Source organism: Dreissena polymorpha, chromosome 7 (assembly GCF_020536995.1).
Source record: "Dreissena polymorpha isolate Duluth1 chromosome 7, UMN_Dpol_1.0, whole genome shotgun sequence".
In the NCBI taxonomy this organism is placed as follows: Eukaryota; Metazoa; Mollusca; class Bivalvia; order Myida; family Dreissenidae; genus Dreissena; species Dreissena polymorpha.
Genome location: NC_068361.1, coordinates 17,466,119 through 17,483,718, shown reverse-complemented (window position 1 = coordinate 17,483,718; position 17,600 = coordinate 17,466,119). Strand labels below are relative to the sequence as shown.

Here is a 17,600-nt window from a genome sequence, read left to right as displayed (position 1 = left end):
AATAATGGTGAACAAATGTGCCAAATGATTTTAAAATCTCACAATGAATGACATAGTCATGGCCCGAACAAGCTCATTTATGGCCATTTTTGACCTTTGAACTCAAAGTTTGACCTTGACCTTGGAGATATCAACGTAATTCTTTCGCACGACACACCGGCCAATGATACTGAACAAATGTGCCAAATGATTTTAAAATCTCACAATGAATGACATAGTTATTGCCCGGACAAGCTCATTTATGGCCATTTTTGATTTTTGAACTCAAAGTGTGACCTTGACCTTGGAGATATCGACATAATTCTTTCGCGTGACATACCGTCCAATGATGGTGAACAAATTTTCCAAATGATTTAAAAATCTCACAATAAATGATAAAAGTTATGGCCCGGACATGCATTTGACCTTTCTTTGAACTCAAAGTGTGACCTTGACCTTGCAGATATCGACAAAATTCTTTCGCGCGATACACCGTTAAATGATGGTGAACAAATTTGCCAAATGATTTTTAAATCTCACAATAAATGACAAAGTTATGGCCCGGACATGCATTTGACCTTTGATCTCCAAGTGTGACCTTGACCTTTGAGATGTTGACATACTTATTTCACACGACACACCGTCCCATGATGGTGAACAAATGTACCAAGTTATTTTAAAATCTAACGATAAATGACATAGTTATGGCCCGGACAAACTTTCTGTTTAAAACACACTCAGTGACCCTGTGACCTAGTTTTTGACACGGCATGACCCACACTTGACCTATACATCATCTAGGTACAACTTTTGACCAAGTTTGGTGAAAATCGGATCAAATTTCGGGACACACAGACTGAGCGACCGACAAAGTGACTCCTATATAGCCCTCATTACCAATGGTAATGGGGGTATAAAAAGATCAAGATCACCAGGCTGCTTTGGCAGTAGGGTCAAGGATTTGTTTCCATAGAAACATGTGCTGAGTCATAGCAACATGGGTGACATATATAGTAAATATCAGGTGACAAAAAAGATGAAAAGACCACTAGGCTGCTGCTTGTGACATATTAGATGGCTCAAAGCAACATTGTAGGCAAATTTATTTTGCACGTAAAATGGGGTTTCAAAACTACTTAAAATACCAACTTCGAAAAGGATTTACATTTAAATTATCACTAAGGATTTGTCTGGAATGTTTATTTAAAGGAAAGAATTGAAATAAATGCTTCTTTATGTTCCTGGTTCTAGTAGGCTTTTTCCAGATAAGACATGCTTTTTCAATTATGTTTAATAATTATATATATTACAAAACAGTATGAATGTATTTTAATTGTAATAATATGCTTATTTGTAAACAAATGTGTTAACAATGATGTTAACGCCCTATGAACCAGATTAATGTTTTGTTTACATGTACTTATAGCAATATGCCTCTGAGAAATAGATCATTATGCAACAAAATGCTACCATTCACCAAAGAAATATTTACTGGCATATCATAACTTAAGTTGAACTTGAAATTAACACATCAGCATACCTCATGTGAAATTCAATTTTAACAATATTAACCATTTAGCAAAATTAACCTGCTTTCAGTGTTTCTATGACAAACAACACAATGCAATTTAGCCAGAGACTTTATAAATATTATGAATTAAGAACTTTCCATATGTTTTCCCCATTAAAGCTTTTTTAATATTGACCTAGGTCTATTCTTACCTAAGCCTCGTTTTGGGAAAACATGGCTTTATGCATGTGCGTAAAGTGTCATTCCAGATTAGCCGTGAAATCTGTACAGGCCAATCAGGAGCAACAATTTCCGCCTAAACTGAATTTTCTCTAAGAAGTGAATTTATTTAAAAGAACTAATACAATTAAAGCGTCAAGTGTTGTCCCTAAGTAGCCTGTGAGGATTTCACAGGCTTATCTAGGGCGACACTTTATGCACATGCTTCAAGCCCATTTTTTCCAGAACGAAGCTCAACTATTTCCATGGCAACCTACCCGCTGTTTCTGCTGGGTGATGACCTGTCGTATGCCATTCACCACGCCTGACTGGTCGTTAGGGATGAGGCCCACAAAGGACTTGCGCTTGTTAGAGAACAGGAGGAGCAGCACACGGATGTCACAGGCCGTGCTGGGGGGAAAGTGGACACAGCCAGCCTGCAACATACACTCTTGGGCCTTAACCAAAGGGAGCAGCACCCTGCCTCCCAAAGGTCCCACCCTGCCCTTTCTGACACCAATCATGCCCTTTCTTTTATCTAATCAAAATGTTATACAGAAAGCTAATTTTATTAATAAGATTAACAATTTTTTGAATGACCATACATGTAATAAGAAAATGTTTAAGTACATATAACCCATGCTATATTAAAAAAATGTCACATGCAGGCTTAAGTACACATTTGACAAAATAGGACCTTGCCATTATAAAATTCTAGCTGGACTACTGATACAACACCAGAGCCTAGTTACCCCAACCTCAGGGCTACTAAAAGATTTTTAATCTCAAAATTCAAGGACTTCTTAAGTATTTTTCAAGGCTAAATTTTATAATGAAGGATGCATTATCAATAAAAGATTGCCAATGACAATGTTGAAAACAGCAAGATGATACAATAAATTAACTCTATCCAATAAATTTACTGTATTTATTTTAATGTTTGCTGAAAATAAAAAAAACCTAGAGCTTTGTCACAGACGTGGCGAATACCCCCACATGCCGCAATGACACAGAATATTTTGCATCTTGTCTTCACAAAAAAACAGCGAACACCATGCTCAATGTTTAAAACATGCTTACTGACCCCGTGACCTAGTTTATGTCCCGGCATGGCCCATGTTCGAACTTGACCTACACATCATCTAGATAGAACTTCTGACCAAGTTTGGTGAAGATCGGATAAAATTACTTGGATTAGAGAGCGGACACCATGCTGAATGTTTAAAACGCATTAAGTGACCCAATGACCTTGTTTTTGACCCCTCATGACCCATATTCAAACTTGACCAAGACATCATCTAGATACAACTTCTGACCAAGTTTGGTGAAGCTTGGATGAAAACTACTTAAATTAGAGAGTGGACACCATGCTCAATGTTTAAAACGCACCTAGTTTTTGACCCGGCATGACCCATATTCGATTTTGACCTAGACATCATCTGGATACAATATCTGACCAAGTTTGGTGAAGATTGGATGAAAACAACTTAAATTAGAGAGCGGACACTTAATACAGACTGACAGACAGACCAACCGACAGACAAGCTCTCTCCTATATACCCCCCTAAACTTCGTTTGTGGGGGTATAATCCATCATCTTTACTTAGATGAAAGAAAACAAAATATATCTGTTACAGTCAATATTATGGATGTGTCTTTTGCAATAAGTTTATCTTTCAATATCTTGCATTTCACATCCTCAGCTCAATGCTATATCAGTAAACTGTACAGCATGACAAACACCATATGCATTTGAATCTGATTATACACAGATCCACTATTGACTAACATATAAATCAAATCATGTTTTTCTTTTTTCATTTTCAAGCGACACTCTTATACAATGTTTTTAATTTGCGGGTAAGATCCTCGTGGCATAGGGGAAATGGTGCCCTCCTAACAATCGGGAGATGAGGTCACATGTCCGATCCCCGCTTTGTTAGCGTTCTTTAGATCTCCCCCAAAGACACCTAGTATAGATTCTATCCATGTCCCAAGACTCCTTGCATAGTTCAGCACATAATCTTCTATCTAGAAAGAGTGCTTTATTAGAGGAAGAAGAGAAGACTGAACTATGATTTGCAAACACTGGTTTCCGTGACACACATTCACTGTGCAGATTTCTAATATTTGTTGTTTGTATTTAAAACATAGTCTATCGTTAATTGACACACACATTTCATTATTCCTTACTAACTATATGATGTCTACTCTATGTATTGGATCTCCAGAGGGAGGAAATTATTAAAACTTCATACATTACTCTTTTATTAAATATTTCGGCCAAAGGCCTTCTTCAGTAAACGATTATTAAGACAACTTTACTTAGCGTTTCTTCTGTCGATCATAACGGAAGTAAATACAAAAATATAAATAAATGACGTTACCCGACGTGAACGTGACGTTACGCGCCAATACTCGGAAGTCGCTACATATTATGAATTGTATGCTGTGTATATATTATTATATAGATATTATACATATATACCCACATATACATACATATATACACATACAAATACACATACATAGACATATATACATATATACACATATATACATAAACACATACATACATATACACACACATATATACACATACACACATAATATATATATATAAATATATATATATATATATATATATATATATACATATATATATATATATATATATATATATATATATATATATATATATATATATATATATATATATATATATATATATATTATATATATATATATATATATATATACATATACACATACACATATACATGTCCATAATATACATATACAAAATATATATAATGTTTATAAAATAAACATAAATATTATTATTTATTTTAAGCCTTATATGCTGTCTATTAGTGTTGCCGACTGGAACACACTGTCTTTTACATTACATCCGAACGGTTTCATAGTTTTTAGTCTCTTTATCCACAACGCTTCTCTAATTACACGTTCTTGGCGTTCAGCGATATTTAGCGTCTCCAGGACCGAGAAGTACATATTGTCATCGCAGTGGCTCGAATCGAAGTGGGTAGTGATGGGCTTTTCTTTATGCAGGCGGACGTCTCGCAAGTGGTCACTCATGCGTTCTCGGATTTGCCTCTCCGTCTCCCCAACATAAACAACACACTCGCACTTGTTGCATCCTATACCGTATATCACGTTTCTCGTGCGACAAGTAACATTTTTGCACGTGTTGTAAGTAATTTTGCCGTCTGTGTCTTGAATGTCACTTGTTGTCAGTTTGTTACAGCACGTGCAGTTTGCCTCACATATGTGTGTGATGAAGGTAGCCTTGTTTGTCTAGTTGTGTACCAGGGTATCACAGAGGTTTCTGTCCCTACGGTATGCTACTAAAGGCGGTTTACTGAAAATCTCTCGCATCCTGTCTGATCTATATAGCACGTTTAAATGTGTGTGTACAATGCTGTGTACGTTGGGAAGAAGACTGGAAAATGTGACTACAAGAGGAACTCTGTCGTTTTGCGTTTGTTTTTTTTATTTTTCCAGTAAATCCGTGCGCGACAGTGCATCTACCTTCTGTAACTGGCCTTCTACGAATTTCCCGCTGTACCCGCGTCTTCTTTATTGCAATTTTAGGTCATTTCTATGTTTGCTGTAATCATCTTCCTGTTCGCATGTTCTTCGTATCCGCAATCCAAGTCCATATGTTAAAGATCTTTTACTGCTAGGGGGGTGGCATGAGTCTTTATGTATGTAGAGCTGTTTGTCCGTGGGCTTTACATATAAATCTGTGTAGATATGACCATTTTGAATCCGTACGGTTGTATCCAGAAAAACGATACTATGTGGACTATACTGAAGGTCTACTTAAATGTTTTCGTGTATGGAATTGGCATGTGCGGTAAAAGCCTCAAGTTCAGGCGCGGTACCTATCCATATTCCAAAACCATCATCTATAAACCTCTTATAAAATGCCAGTACTTTATCAGCTGTCATGAGTTTTTCGTCCCACTTCCGCATATAGCTACACGCAAAGTTTTTTCCCAGTTTTGAGCCGATCGCCACTCCATCTGTCTGTACGTAGTTGTTTTCATTTAGACTGAAATTGTTGTTTTCCAAAACTGTCGTGATTACGTCAATCATATCATCAGTTGAAGTGACTAGTGGGTTGGAGCGCGCGTTCAATGCTTTCCTGCAAGCCTCTAACCCTTCTCTTTTGGGTATGGATGGATACAGTTTCCTAACGTCAAAACAAAATAGTAGACAATTGTCTTCCGGCAGTGGTTCTTTGACTTCTTTTAGTTTCTGAATAAAGTCCGTAGTGTCTCTAATGCAACTCGGCGAGGACTCCACATATTCATTTAATTCATGCTCGGCTGATTCGGCTAATTTCTCTGTAGCTGTATTTATCCCGATCACTATTGTGCGTAAAGGTGCGTCTTCTTTATGTATCTTTGGATTTCCTTTGAGTTTACCCGCTTGTGGGTATCTTGGTATCAAATATTGTTTCATATCACCAGAGATACTGCCTTGTCGGTGAAGTCTATTAACGAGCGACTTCACATTCTTCATACTTTGTTTACTTGCATCGCCTTCAGTAGATCTGTATGCCTCGTCTTCACTCATTTCGTGTTTCAGTGACTCTATGTAAACGTGTTTATCTAGTATTACTATGCCAGATCCCTTGTCCGCCGGTCTGATGATAATTGAATCATTATGTAACAATTCATGAAATGCTTTGTTTTCATTCTTGTCTAGATTTAATTTGCCAGTCTTCTTCAAATTTGAGATGATATCATTCTTTACCAGTTCAACATAAAGATCGAGGCTTGGGTCCCTCCCCGCGTTTGGAGTAAATGTGCTTTTTGGTTTTACTCGGAACTTATCGATTATTCCCTTTTTCATATTTTGGTTGCTTTCAGTGTCCGCAAAGTATTCCCGTAATCGCATTCTGCGTTCCCACTCCCCAAGGTCAGCTAGCAATTACACCTTATCAATATTCTTACGACTTGGGATGAATTTAAGGCCCTTTTCAAGGAGATTTTGTTCAGCGTCGGTGAGTACGTGTTTTGATAGGTTAGTCACTGAAGATTTTGTCACACTGGATTTTTTTGGTAACGATTCTTGTGGTGATATTTGGGGTTTATTTTCCTTAACCTGCTTTGCTTTGAACGCTTTTGTGTCACTGGGTCGTTTCACATTCGTATTTGCATTGGCAATGTTCTGTTTTTTCAAGTAAATTACAGGTTCGGTAGGCTTGCCTTCAAACCAATCATACACGTGAGTATCAGTATCATGGGTTGTATGCTGTCTACCGTCGACGCTAACTTCTAGTACACTGAAATGGCTGTTTTCTAAAAGTAACCTCAGCGGGCGGTCTACATTAATTGAAGGCTCAACTTGATCTTCAAATTTCAACCACTCTGTGAATTTACGGTCTGTTGAAACATGGATGCTTATTTGGTGGTGATCAGATGCGGCTGTTAGCTTGGCCTCCGTTGCCCATGACGATTACCTTCCATTTGTATATCTCTGTGCGCTTAGGTGTACGTGTATATCACCGTCTACCAGATGGTTGTACTTAAGGGAGTTCTTATACATATATTGAGTAAGGTCTTCTCTCAATGATTCGTGATACATTTGAGATCCATACAGGAAATAGCTTAAACATCTGTAAAAACAATTACCGTCTTTTGCAACGCTAATTATCTTGTAGGTTCGGACATCCTCGTCTTTATTGATCTTTGATTTTAGCTGTTGTACTTTTTTTAATTTACGAAGTTTGTTCTCTAATGTTCGTTCAACATACCATATGTCAATTGACTTCTTTTCATTACTATCTAGCATAGAATAAAAATGATTGATCTCACCCTCAAGTTCGTTTAACTTTTTCAAGCACACGTCTCTTGTGACTCCCATCAACTGATTCGCGGCATCAATCTTTATTTTGCGGCATTTCTCGAAATCTTCATCTCCAGCTTCCAACTGTAACTCCCACTTTAACAGAAAACCTTTCGGGATAATGTTCATATGTGTGCACGTGTCCAGGAATTCAAGATGACTTCTGTAACGAGCTTGTTTGTCCATCAATCTCTTCAGAGAAAACGTATCGACGTCTGTATAATCCATTTATCGTAGGAGTGTTGTAATAAATACTCTATGTATTGGATCTCCAGAGGGAGGAAATTATTAAAACTTCATACATTTACTCTTTTATTAAATATTTCAGCCAAAGGCCTTCTTCAGTAAACGATTATTAAGACAACTTTACTTAGCGTTTTCTTCTGTCGATCATAACGGAAGTAAATACAAAAATATAAATAAATGACGTAACGTTACCCGACGTGAACGTGACGTTACGCGCCAATACTCGGAAGTCGCTACATATTATGAATTGTATGCTGTGTATATATTATTATATAGATATTATACATATATACCCACATATACATACATATATACACATACATATACACATACATAGACATATATACACATATACATATATACACATATATACATAACCACATACATACATATACACACATATATACACATACACACATATATATATATATATATATATATATATATATATATATATATATATATATATATATATATATATATATATATATATATATATATATATATATATATATATACACATATACATGTCCATAATAAACATATACAAAATATATATAATGTTTATAAAATAAACATAAATATTATTATTTATTATAAGCCTTATATGCTGTCTATTAGTGTTGCCGACTGGAACACACTGTCTTTTACATTACATCTGAACGGTTTCATCGTTTTTAGTCTCTTTATCCACAACGCTTCTCTAATTACACGTTCTTGGCGTCCAGCGATATTTAGCGTCTCCAGGACCGAGAAGTACATATTGTCATCGCAGTGGCTCGAATCGAAGTGGGTAGTGATGGGCTTTTCTTTATGCAGGCGGACGTCTCGCAAGTGGTCACTCATGCGTTCTCGGATTTGCCTCTCCGTCTCCCCAACATAAACAACACACTCGCACTTGTTGCATCCTATACCGTATATCACGTTTCTCGTGCGACAAGTAAATTTTTGCACGTGTTGTAAGTAATTTTGCCGTCTGTGTCTTGAATGTCACTTGTTGTCATATGATGTTATATGATGTCTGTCGTTTATTTTATTGTTATTTTTCATCTTTGCAGTTCATTATAAGTTCTTTTCTGCTTGTCTGCCATCTTGGATGATGCTGTTTGCAACTTGCATTATCAATTGTGATACATTGACTATTGCCAGTATTCTCAGCAATAAAGAGAGGTATCAATAGCAAGCATACAATCATTTATATCTGGCTACATTCCCTACCAATAGTTAAGTATTTTGTTTTCAGCAACAACTCAACATGCTCCGTTAGCACTCGTTTTACAGGATTATAACTGTATTCCGTTTGTAATCTTATTGGATTTATTTGGAAATTTTGGCATTTTTGGAGGGGGGGGGGGGCAATTTTGGTCTGATTTTTTGGAAAAAACGGCAGTAATTTGGGGCAAAAAAAATCACTGTGTACTCACAAAGCCACTGCCCATGACCTTGTACAAGTTACGCGTGTCGTCGAGGTTCGTGTTCTGTTGAAAGTGGAAGGCCACCTGTCTGCTGTTCTTGAACAGGGGATGTAACTGCGGCGAGTTCAGCAAGGCCTGTGGCATCAGCTGCATTATGAGCACAGACGGCCAGCGGGAGGTGTTCCTGAACGAGGTATATCATACATTCAGAGTGGATTATTCCAATGGCAAAGCCTGCCAAGTGCCTGATAATAATCTGCATAAAGGACTAATTGAACCACAATTAGCCCTTAACAACAAATGGAACATACAATTAAAGTAAAATGTAGGTGACAAGCAATCAAACATAAATTAAATATCAAAGAGACCTATGGGCCTCTTTACCACCAGGGCAGAGACTTACCAGTACCACTGACAACTTCCTTAAACATTTTCAGGTACAAAAGAAGTGTAGGTATTATTATATTCGTAATATTACCAAAGCTAATGTAAACTCTCTATGCTAAGCCAGAGACTACATACAGATCTGGGTCTGTGTTGGCAATGGAGACCATGCAACCGAGACTACGAGTGATTCTGGCAGCAGGACCGGGTATCACCGTCTTCTTGTCCTGCCACTCCAGGTTGCCTGCAGCGGAACATGATTAAGTGAAGCCAACAAGTCAGCACAAAAATAGTACAAACAGTTGATTTTGACACCATCCTGTATTCTTCAGATCATAGGTGACATGAACTGTTGTTCATATGGACTAACAGAAAATATTTCTGTACTAAATGACCTCATAAGCTCATTTTATAACGAAACATTAACAAACAGGTATTGCAACCCTATAATTATAAGCGAGTATTTATTGATTAAATGTAGTTATACAGACATATGGAGATAATAAAAGATAAGATATCACGAAGGTTTCAAACATAAAATTGCTTACAAAGTAAGAATAATTCAAACAGTATTTTCAAGTGCATTTTTGCAATATTAAGAAAATGAGCAAACTTGGCTTATGCATGGGCATTTGCAGAATTCAAAGAACAACAGGCAGGCATGACAATTTCCTTTTTATGTTATTTTTCACTTAAGGTAGGTCTCTTCTTAACAAAAATCCAGTCTACATGTAAGTTGAAATTGTCTTTTCTGATTTGCTTATGCTGACTGCAGAGGCATATCTGGTAAAACAATTTATGCACATGACTTTAGCCACGTTTTCAGAGCGAAGCTAACATGTATTTTTGCCATGATAGGGAATTAATCAACCTATATTGGGTCAAATCAGATTGTTGACATACAAATAAAAAAAATAACACACCCTTCCAGATGATGGTACGATTCTGCAGAAATCCCCCTTGCTGATCATTGGGCCCAGGTATCCCAGGTGCCACACCCTGCTGATTCAGCCCCGCCTGCATCCCTCCCTGTCCAGCCATGTTGTTTGGTCCCACCATACCCGGCCCGGCCATGTTCATCCCTCCCATGGGCGCTGCCCCACCGCCCATACCCATAGCACTCATGGTTGCAGCGTTCTGTCCCATTCCATTTCCAGCACTCATCCCTTGACCTGACATACCACCGGCCCCACCCATGCTGCTCATGCCCCCCATATTTTGTCCAGCCATGCTATTGGGAACACTCATGACATTGTTTGCCCCTCCCATATTCATGTTATTGATCCCGCCCATGGATTGTCCCCCACCCATTTGTTGTCCCCCACCCATTTGTTGCCCCCCGCCCATTTGTTGCCCTCCCATATTATTGGTTACCCCTATATTCTGTCCACCCATGTTTGTCACATTTGGTCCACTCATTGCACTGGTTGCACTTATTGTCTGGTTTATTCCGGAAGCTGGCGCATTCACCATTCCTGAATTTTGATTGGGCCAGCCAGCTGTTGTGCCAGGTTTAGATTGGACAGGCATTCCCTGACTCATGGTGCTGTTCAGGGACATCATTGGGTCAGAAATTGTTTGATTGCCTCCTGTCATTCTGTTACCCATAAAGTCACCCTGTAACAAAACAAACATGTTTGAATATGCTGTACATGTCTTTTTCACAGTTCCACGCCTTAGTCAATGACCAGGTTACATGGTTCATAGTGCCCTAAACTTGTTTATGCCTCTAAGAATTAATTGCAAAATCTAAAAAAATACTTTACTGAAATGAGCATTTCAAATAAATAAATCTCATAAATGCAGACACTGGTATTTTATTTAAATGTATCCCGCTTTATGTTTGTGAATTTCACACCTAAAGTTCGCCTCTTGCAGGATTTTGAGGTTGTTTTTTTCTACCAAAAATTTAGAACATACCTTTTCTTTACCGATGCCATGGTTTGCATGTGCTTATAACATTTCTTCTACAGCTTACCAATGTTTTCAAACAATGTGTTTACACTTATCAAGATTGAAATGACTGGACACAGAAATTAGTATTGTGCTACAGACATGATGTGATTCATCATGCAAAATCAATCATAATTGACATTTTTTTTTTCAAAATCTTCAACATGCAAGACTTTGAACAAAACCAATAATAAATATAAAACCAAATGACCCAATGCATGGCTTACTTTGTCCCAATAATCACCAGCACTCACCGCCCCTTGGTTGGTCACAGTGGGGTTGATGCCCTGATTGGGTCCAGTAGCCCTAACTTGGGCAGGGCTAAAGGTCATCTGCTGTGGGGGCTGGGAGGGGGCCTGGGGCTGCTGGGTGGCCACCATGCCCCCCGGGGGACGAACCATGGGGCCTTGCATCCGGGTCTGTTGGGTCTGTCCCTAGGGAAACAGGTTGCAGGATATAGCTCACAAACTTTAGCATTACTTAAGCCTATATGCAGCCAAACAGTCCATCCAGACTTAGCGTACACATGAGTACAGCTGTCATCTGGTTTAAGCAGTCAGTCTAGATAACAACAAGGGCTGTTTGTAAAACATGCATGCCCCCCATATGGGCTCTCAGTTGTAGTGACAGCCATTTTGTAAATATGTTTTTGTCACTGTGACCTTGACCTTTGACCTAGTGACCTGAAAATCAATAGGGGTCATCTGTGAGTCATGATCAATGCACCTATGAAGTTTCATGATCCTAGCCATAAGCTTTCTTGAGTTTTCATCGGGAAACCATTTTACTATTTCGGGTCACTGTGACCTTGACCTTTGACCTAGCGACCTGAAAATCAATAGGGGTCATCTGCCAGTCATGATCAATGTACCTATCAAGTTTCATGATCCTAGGCATAAGCGTTCTTGAGTTATCATCCGGAAACCATTTTACTATTTCGGGTCACCGTGACCTTGACCTTTGACAGAGTGACCTCAAAATCAATAGGGGTCATCTGCGAGTCATGATCAATCTACCTATCAAGTTTCATGATCCTAGACATAAGCATTCTTGAGTTATCATCCAGAAACCATTTTACTATTTCGGATCACTGTGACCTTGTCCTTTGACCTGAAAATCAATAGGGGTCATCTGCCAGTCATGATCAATGTACCTATGAAGTTTCATGATCCTAGGCATAAGCGTTCTTGAGTTATCATCCGGAAACCATTTTACAATTTCGGGTCACCGTGACCTTGACCTTTGACCTGAAAATCAATAGGGGTCATCTGCCAGTCATGATCAAACTACCTATCAAGTTTCATGATCCTAGGCATAAGCGTTCTTAAGTAATCATCCGGAAACCATTTTACTATTTCGGGTCACCATGACCTTGACCTTTGACCTTGTGACCTGAAAATCAATAAGGGTCATCTGCCAGTCATGATCAATCTACTTATCAAGTTTCATGATCCTAGGCATAAGCGTTCTTGAGTTATCATCCGGAAACCATTTTACTATTTCGGGTCACCGTGACCTTGACCTTTGACCTAGTGACCTGAAAATCAATAGGGGTCATCTGCGAGTCATGGTCAATCTACCTATCAAGTTTCATGATCCTAGGCATAAGCGTTCTTGAGTTATCATCCGGAAACCATTTTACTATTTCGGGTCACCGTGACCTTGACCTTTGACCTAGTGACCTGAAAATCAATAGGGGTCATCTGCGAGTCATGATCAATCTACCTATCAAGTTTCATGATCCTAGGCATAAGCGTTCTTGAGTTATCATCCAGAAACCATTTTACTATTTCGGGTCACCGTGACCTTGACCTTTGACAGAGTGACCTCAAAATCAATAGGGGTCATCTGCCAGTCATGATCAATGTACCTATGAAGTTTCATGATCCTAGGCCTAAGCGTTCTTTTAGTTATCATCCGGAAACCACCTGGTGGACGGACAGACCGACAGACCGACCGACATGTGCAAAGCAATATACCCCCTCTTCTTCGAAGGGGGGCATAAAAATTAGTCTTTATAACACCTGAGTATAACGGTCACCTGCCAGCAACCAATGTATTTTACACCAAAATCTATTTGTCATCTGTTTTATACAATCAAGGGGCATTCATTTCACGGTGTGAAAAGTAAACACTAAAATCAATCTGTGTTGTTGTCTTTAACCTCTGACTTAATAGCATCTATTGTGCATCTATTTTGGGGCTAAAGAATTTGATTGTGATTACTGCCTTTGATATAATAAATGCAACCAACTAAGAGAAAACAAATACTAGAATCTTGAGGTTTGTTTTACTGTGATAATTACGGCGAAATCTTCAAAATAAATTATATCAGAGTACCGTAATTACTCTAATTTTTCCGACACTATAAGTTTTTCCAACTTCCCCTTTTTTAGCCAAAATAATTATTTTTCGTGACCTAATTTTAGGACTTGCATGTTTTCATCTATCATTAATGACTCTTAATTTTTGAAAATATATTTTACAGCATTAGTTTTACCAGATTTCAACACTGTAATAGCTTATCTTGTGGCACTTTGATCATGGAGTTTTACAAACGGATTAAGGTCATAAAACCTGGGAGACGCATGCCTGAAGGCCATGTACCATAACATTTGCTTAATTGCGTAAAAAGCATGTATAACAGTAGAAAACAATTCCTTCACCAAACAGTATTTTAAATGATATCTTCCTATTGAGGAAGCAGTATGTTTAATGTTTTTACTTTTTTTGTTCTATATCATTTCAGGCAAGAGTAAGCAAAGCTGTGAAGTTGTTTTTATCTTAAAGGGGCCTTTTCACAGATTTTGGCATGTTTTGAAGTTTGTCATTAAATACTTTATATTGATAAATGTTAACATTCAATTTTAAAAGCTCCAGTAAAAATTCAAAAATAAAATTTAAAAAAGGAAAAAAAAGTAGCCCGCCGCAGGGCTCGAACCAGTGACCCCCGGAATCCTGAAGTAAAAACGCATTAGCCAACTGAACTATCCTGCCAAGCTTACATTAAATGCGTATTTTATACGTTATATAAGCAATCTTCCTAGTTTCACAAATTTAAACGACAACAACAGAACTCTCCAAATTATTCAATCGTTCTGCGTTGCGACGCTTTATAATTTTTATGTTTTTAAATCGTCAAAAGATGCATATTATGGCTATATTAGACCATGGCAAATGTTCAGTAATACTGTTTCCTCACATATATCATAACTAAACCGAAAATGTGCGAATCTGAAACAACTTTTTTCAATTTTGTCAATTTACCAAACTGTGAAAAGGTCCCTTCAAAGTAGAAACACTTTTGTGCATTGATTTATTGCTTTTAGTTTAATATAATTCTATATTTTGGACATTTAATAATTTTTGTCTCTAAATTTTTGGACACATGAAATGTTTGAATATTTTCCATATCTAATTAATGATCACTTATTAAAAGATTGTTGATAATTGTTGATTGCAGAAAAAGGTCACATGATATAACTCACAAATGGTAGCCTGATACTTGCCTATATGCAATAAGACATGTACAATCAAAGTATGTTGTCAAAGAAAACATTTGTTTTGGTACTGAAAGCAGGTGATATAGATAAGATAATATCCCTTCAACTAACGATTCTGTTATCTTTTATCTTCTGAAACAAGTGCACAAACAAAACCTAGTAAGAATGAAGGAGAAAATTCTCATACACTTCATAAATATTGGATCAATGTTGGGGAGATATACGACAATATATATTTAAATTAATATTTTGTTGAAAAAATTACCTTGACACAAATGCACACAATTTCTTTTTTTATATTTTTATACATAATCAGAAGCAGAATCTCAGCAACGAAATCTTCATTTGTCACCCACCCAATTTCTATAATTCAACTATGGTAGGCCTAATGTAATTAAAGTAGCAAGGTAGGGAGACCACGACTACAAAACATTTAACTTTAAAACAATTAATTTAACAACAACTTTTTTTGGTTTTACAGATTCATTATAATGAGATTGATTGTAAACAGACATATTAAGGGAAATTTGCCCACTTGTGATTTACTTTTTTCTGGAGGTACAAAAGCTAAAGTTATATTTTGGTTTAACAAAAAACATTATTCATCAAAGTTTTTTCAAATGCGTATAATTTAATTTGTTATCTGAAAGGCATGGCCAAGTTGAATTGCCAACATAAACATATATTTTGTGGACATCCTTCGTCTTGATTAAAATATGCAAACATTAGACTACAAGTACAACATCACTCATTCATCCTCCTGGGAAAGCGTGGGCTTAAATATTTGATTGCTGATAAAACTTTGTAGCGCAGAGAACTCAAAGCTCTTTACTTTTGGTTAAAAAATAGATAGTTTTTTTAAGGTGGAAAGTTTTGTTCTAAATTACGAAAACAAGTTGTTTATGCTGTATCTACAAGGCTACTGTCATTGGGTTTTTGATGAATTGATGAGTCACAGTTCAAGTTATTGTATAAGACTTTCTGTGGATTGTGTGTATTCAGCTTCTTAAGCGCTAATTGGCTGATACGATTGCCAAGAAGAATTAGTTTGAAGGCTGACCTCATGTACATTAAAGGTAAATTCAATAGAGAACATTGTCAAAGGTGACAGGCGCCATGAAACTGTTTATCTTTGATGTTGGGCAAGTGGTATTATTGTTTATAGCACTACACAAGCATGAATGTGATGTACAATGAAGGCACACAAATCCGTACTAAACAATTTAATTGTGAATGTTAGATTAATAAAACAAATCAGGGCCCATGCCATACTTGCAATGTTTTGGACACAGCAAAATAACTTGGTTATTGCTTCCGCTGTCGTTCGCCAAATTCGCCATTGGCGAAAATTTCGCAAATTCGACGAATAAAATTCTCGGTTGGCGAAAATGCTCGGCGAAGCGTTTTTAAAATTCGGCGAATAAAATTCTCGGTTGGCGAAAATGCTCGGCGAAACATTTTTTGCCTGTCAAGTACCATCCCAAATAGTAAACTCTTTAAACCGTCGACCTTGCGTCAATACATCATCGTGTTATTAACCAGAAAATTTGATACGCAGTCTGCAGCAACACCGGTCAGAACCGGTCATCAAAACAAAGGAAACTTGCTGGTGCATTGTGTACTGGCAGTGACGTCACCATCTATATATAGAACGCTTGCTGGTGTGAAAACAAAAGGTGTTATCGAACATTATGTCAATACCACGGGCCTGGCAAAAGCATTTAACAAAAAACTATTTCTTCACAAAAACACATGAAATCTTGTTTCAACAGGAATTTGAGAGCATTTCTGTTTAATAGTTTCATTATTATAATATTTTGGGAAAGGTAAAGTTTGATTAAGAAACCAACGATTTCGGTAATAAGAAGTGTACCATTCACTCGTTGTAATATATTTCGGATATGTTAAAAATTCGGACATTTAAAGATACGGACATTTATGTGTTGGTTTGTTGTTGATAGTTTGTAAAACTATGTTTTATCATATTTCAGGCAACTAGAATGGATGGTGGCAATTATCTGGGCCTTTCTGTAAAGAAATATGCGTGAAAAACATTCATTTATTTGAGCCTAGAAATCATCCACGACTTACAGAAAATGTTTTAACAACAGAAGCTGTCAAAGCTGATGTATATCATATCCAAATGACCAAATATAACTGTTTAACAATATGAAGTGAAAGGCTTTGAAAATAAAGCATCTTTAGTCTTGATCAACTGTTATGTTTTGCAAAGATTGAAATATGTGCTCAAGAATGAATATCTTTAATATAATGAAAATTTGCTTATTTTGTAAACAATGTGAACTGAACATGTGCTTATGATGTATGTATAAACTGTAGTCTGTTATGTAGAATAAAAGTATGATTATTACATTGATGTATGCATATCTAGATGTATGCATATCTATAAATGTTTTTTGTTATAAACTGATATTCTGTTATGTACAATATTTTAAAAGGATGATTATAGTAATAAAAAATTGTCACAAAACCAGGTTTTCATTGTGAAAA

The 17,600-nt window shown here is 37.0% G+C and overlaps 1 protein-coding gene across 1 annotated transcript; it reads right to left on the bottom strand.

The window, feature by feature from the left end:
* Positions 1-907: 907 nt before the first annotated feature.
* Positions 908-11,987, bottom strand: LOC127839493 (mediator of RNA polymerase II transcription subunit 25-like). The gene is made up of 6 exons (XM_052367886.1): positions 11,814-11,987; positions 10,557-11,250; positions 9,772-9,877; positions 9,259-9,433; positions 1,987-2,145; positions 908-961 (listed from the first exon to the last, which is right to left on the bottom strand). The coding sequence occupies exons 1-6, from the start codon at positions 11,985-11,987 to the stop codon at positions 908-910; spliced, it is 1,362 nt and encodes a 453-aa protein (XP_052223846.1).
* Positions 11,988-17,600: the final 5,613 nt, after the last annotated feature.